Consider the following 3549-nt stretch of genomic DNA (forward strand, 5'->3'; position numbering starts at 1 on the left):
GAAACCGCCCAACATACTGTGATTGGACCCTGTTGCGGCTTCCTGTAGCTATTCTCAGAATTCCCAAAGTGGTTCAATGAGGTTGGGAACCCCTGCTATAGAAACATCAGGTTTGATGGTGGGCAGGGCTCATTTCGTAGAAAAAGAGGTGCAGGAGCTCATTAGCACAACTCATTAGCATAACTTATTTGCATATGCCACACCCCCTGACATCACCGGAAGTGTGTCAGAAGGCAACACCCACCGCTCAGGCTCCACTGGACTGTTTTGGATTGCTAACTATTGGGGGGTGGGGGATGTGCAGATCTGTCCTTGCAGAGGAGGGAGCGCTTGTACCTGAATAAAACTTGGACTTAAAGGTGACCCCTTTGGACTGGACCGGGGGGCCCTCTGCAACTTACCTGGCTGCTTCTTGCTCTGACTGAGGGCTGCTGGGAGCAGGGGGTGGGGCTTGTTGCATGTGCCCGCCCTCTAGGCTCTTTACTGCCGGAGCTCCACTCCTGTGCGCTCCTGCAGGAAATGAGCCCTGATGGTGGGTCTTTTTTTTGTATTTTTCATGTGTGCGTGTGTGTGTGACCTCTGGTGGCTGACTCCTACAGGTGTGCTGCAGAATATTCAGAGAGGTGGCTGAGTAAAGCCTGCCCCCACCTCCCGACTGCTGGCATTCCAAGGAGGCCTCCTCTCCAAGGACTTGCCAGGGTCGACCCTGCTTAGCTTCCAAGATCTGATGAGATTGGGCTTGCCTGGGCTATCCAGGTCAGGGCAGATGGTGGGTCTTTTGACTTCATCATCCCTTTGGGGTTCCGCTGCTTTTGCACCTAGGCTTGCCAGCTCGGGAAATTCCTGGAGATTTGGGGGTGGAGCCTGAGCAGGGCAGAGTTTGGGGAGGCGAGGGACCTCAGCGGGGTGTCCTGCTGCCATAGAGTCCACCCTCCAAAGCAGCCATTTTCTCCAGGGGGAACTCATCTCTGCAGTTTGGGAATCAGTTGTAATTCTGGGAGTCCCCCCTGGAGGCCGGCAACATGAGTGGCACCCAGGGCATTTTTTGTAGAAAAAGCCCAGCAGGAACTCATTAGCATAATAGGCCACACCCAACAGCAGGAACTCATTAGCATATTAGGCCACACCCTGACAGCACCGCTCATTAGCATATTAGGCCACACCCCTATGTTACCAGAAGTGTGGTCATCCAGCCACACCCACCTTTTGCTTCTTATTCTGTTGACCTTGTTTGTTGTCAAAACCCAGGGCCTTTTTTTTGTAGCAGGGACTCCTTTGCATGTTAGGCCACACACCCCTAATGTAGCCAATCCTAATGAGTTTCTGCTGTTGGGTGTGGCCTATTATGCTAATGAGTTCCTGCTGGGTGTGGCCAACTTAGGAGCCAGCCGGAACTCCGTTCCTGTGCGTTCCAGCCCAAAAATAGCCCTGGCTGGCACCCAATATGGGTTCACAGAATTCCCAAAGTGACCAATGGCTTAACAAGGCCGGGGACCCCCGGTGCAGGAAGTTCAGGTCCGGCGAGGGGTCTTTAGAATTCATCACGCCTTTGGAGTTCAGTGGCTCTTGTGGTTGGCGAGCAGCTTCTCCACAGGTGAATCGTGCCGTGTTTGTCAGACTCCCGTGGCCATAAATGTGAGATTAAAAAACAAGCAAACACCAGATCAAGAAATAAGGGTGGAAGGGGAGGGGAGGGGGACAGTCTCGGGAGGAGAAAGAGACGAAAGGAGAAGAAGAAGTGCCTGCCACGCAGCTTGTTTGCGACGGAGACGGGCGATAAGTTAGAAGAGGCTTCCTGTTCCTGTAATAGTAGGCAGCTCTTCTGCACGGTGCCTCTGCCTCCGTTCTGGCGGCCTGTCCCATACCCACCGCCGTGGACGGACAGTGGAATAGGCCACGGGACTCAGAGCAGCAGAGGAGATGCGCGTGGCAGAGGGACACGGGCACGGAAGGAACGCTTAGGAGCCAGGAAGACTCACTCGAGACAATTAGGCGCTCACTTCTCCTGGATCTGAAAAGGGAGCTCCTCCAGTTGGCCTTGAGTGTTCTTCTGACTCTGCCTACCGCCCCCTGGGAATCATGAGGTAAGGAGAAAGCTGTGGGGTGCCCGGCTGCCCCTCTCTGCCCCCATCTTTTGAGAGGTGTCCTACAGAGACTAGAGTTGGGAAGGACGTCATACAGGCGATGGCTTCAGGGCTGGAGGGGGAACCGTTCTGTTAGTCACGTCTGGCTGTGTGGATATGGCCTGCGGGGTGGAGACTGATGAGTTGGGTGGCTCCAGCCGATAGCTCGTTGCCTGAGGTTCGCTCCCCACATGTCTGGATTGAGCACCTTGTTTACTGAACGGGCTCCTGGGTTCCCCCCCCCACAGCCGCTCAGTGTTCCCTCTAAGCTGAGTGAGTGTGAGCGAGCTCACAGTTTTTTAGCCTCCGGCTCACACAGATTTTGTCTTCGCTCAGGGAGGATGGCTCCACAGCAAACTCATTTAGGCAGCAGCCCAATCGCTCGCTCACAACTTTAATGCCAGGAGCTCACCAAGGAGGATTGTTGCTCACAAGACTCGACAGCTTAGAGGGAGCATTGCTCAGCCCATAGACATTTAGAAGGGGAGGTCTTTCCCACCACGGGAGAAGCTTCCCACTGCTGAAATCTGCATGCATTAAGTTGCTCTCTAAGGCCAGAAAGTGCAGGTCAGAGAAGAAGGCTGCAATGCCTCCCCCCACCCCATGTGAACGTCATTGGATTACTCAGCGATTTGTGACTGGCAGCTGAATGTGTGAACAGGCTCGATCAGGAATTATTGCGTCAAAAGTGACTCGAGGGTTCCCTTTGCCAAGGGTTTGATTGTTGCTGGTTCGTTCGCACATGCTGTTTGCCACTTGAGCCTGCATTCAGAGACATGTGTCCGAACCAGAGCTCAGCTGGACTTACAGAGTGGGAAGCAGTGTTCCCTCTAAGCTGAGTTAGTGTGAGCTAGTTCGCAGTTTCTTAGCCTCCGGCTCACACATTTTTGTCTCAGCTCAGGGAGGAGGGCTCCGGAGCAAACTAATTGATGCAGCAGCCAAATCGCTCGCTCGCTCACAACTTTAATGCCAGTAGCTCGCAAAGTAGAATTTTTGCTCACAAGACTCCACAGCTTAGAGGGAGCATTGGCTGAGAAGACGGAGTACAGGAAGAACTTGATGTGCTTTCAGACTCTCCTGGGTGTGGGGTGGCGTCCCGAGGGACTCGTTCTCGTGAAAGACTGTTCATCCCTCTCTCCCCTTCCCCAGCTCTCCTAATTTCCTCCCTTTTGCTCCTCTCCACTCCAAGCAGGTGGTTCCACCGTGACCTGAGTGGCATAGATGCTGAGGCCTTGCTCAAAGCACGGGGTGTTCATGGCAGTTTTTTGGCTCGGCCTAGTCGGAAGAACAAGGGTGACTTCTCCCTTTCTGTCAGGTAACTGTCCAGCAGTCGTCTCTTTTCTGTTTCGCTCTTTGCTGTCCATCCCTCCTTCTGGTCCCACGACCGTCTACTCCCACTGCCCACAAACAGTGCTGCTCAAAGGCC

The 3549-nt window shown here is 53.9% G+C and overlaps 1 protein-coding gene across 1 annotated transcript in view; it reads left to right on the forward strand.

The window, feature by feature from the left end:
• The first annotated feature begins 1862 nt into the window (after positions 1-1862).
• PTPN6 (protein tyrosine phosphatase, non-receptor type 6) overlaps positions 1863-3549 on the forward strand; it is a 44837-nt gene continuing 43150 nt past the window's right edge. The window contains exons 1-2 of the mRNA XM_015418795.1: positions 1863-2084; positions 3313-3438. Coding sequence (XP_015274281.1) covers positions 2080-2084; positions 3313-3438 — 131 coding nt within the window. The 5' untranslated portion in view covers positions 1863-2079. The remainder of the gene's footprint in view (positions 2085-3312; positions 3439-3549) is intronic.

This window comes from Gekko japonicus, unplaced genomic scaffold, assembly GCF_001447785.1.
Source record: "Gekko japonicus isolate JY-2015 unplaced genomic scaffold, Gekko_japonicus_V1.1 scaffold1244, whole genome shotgun sequence".
NCBI classification, from domain to species: domain Eukaryota; kingdom Metazoa; phylum Chordata; class Lepidosauria; order Squamata; family Gekkonidae; genus Gekko; species Gekko japonicus.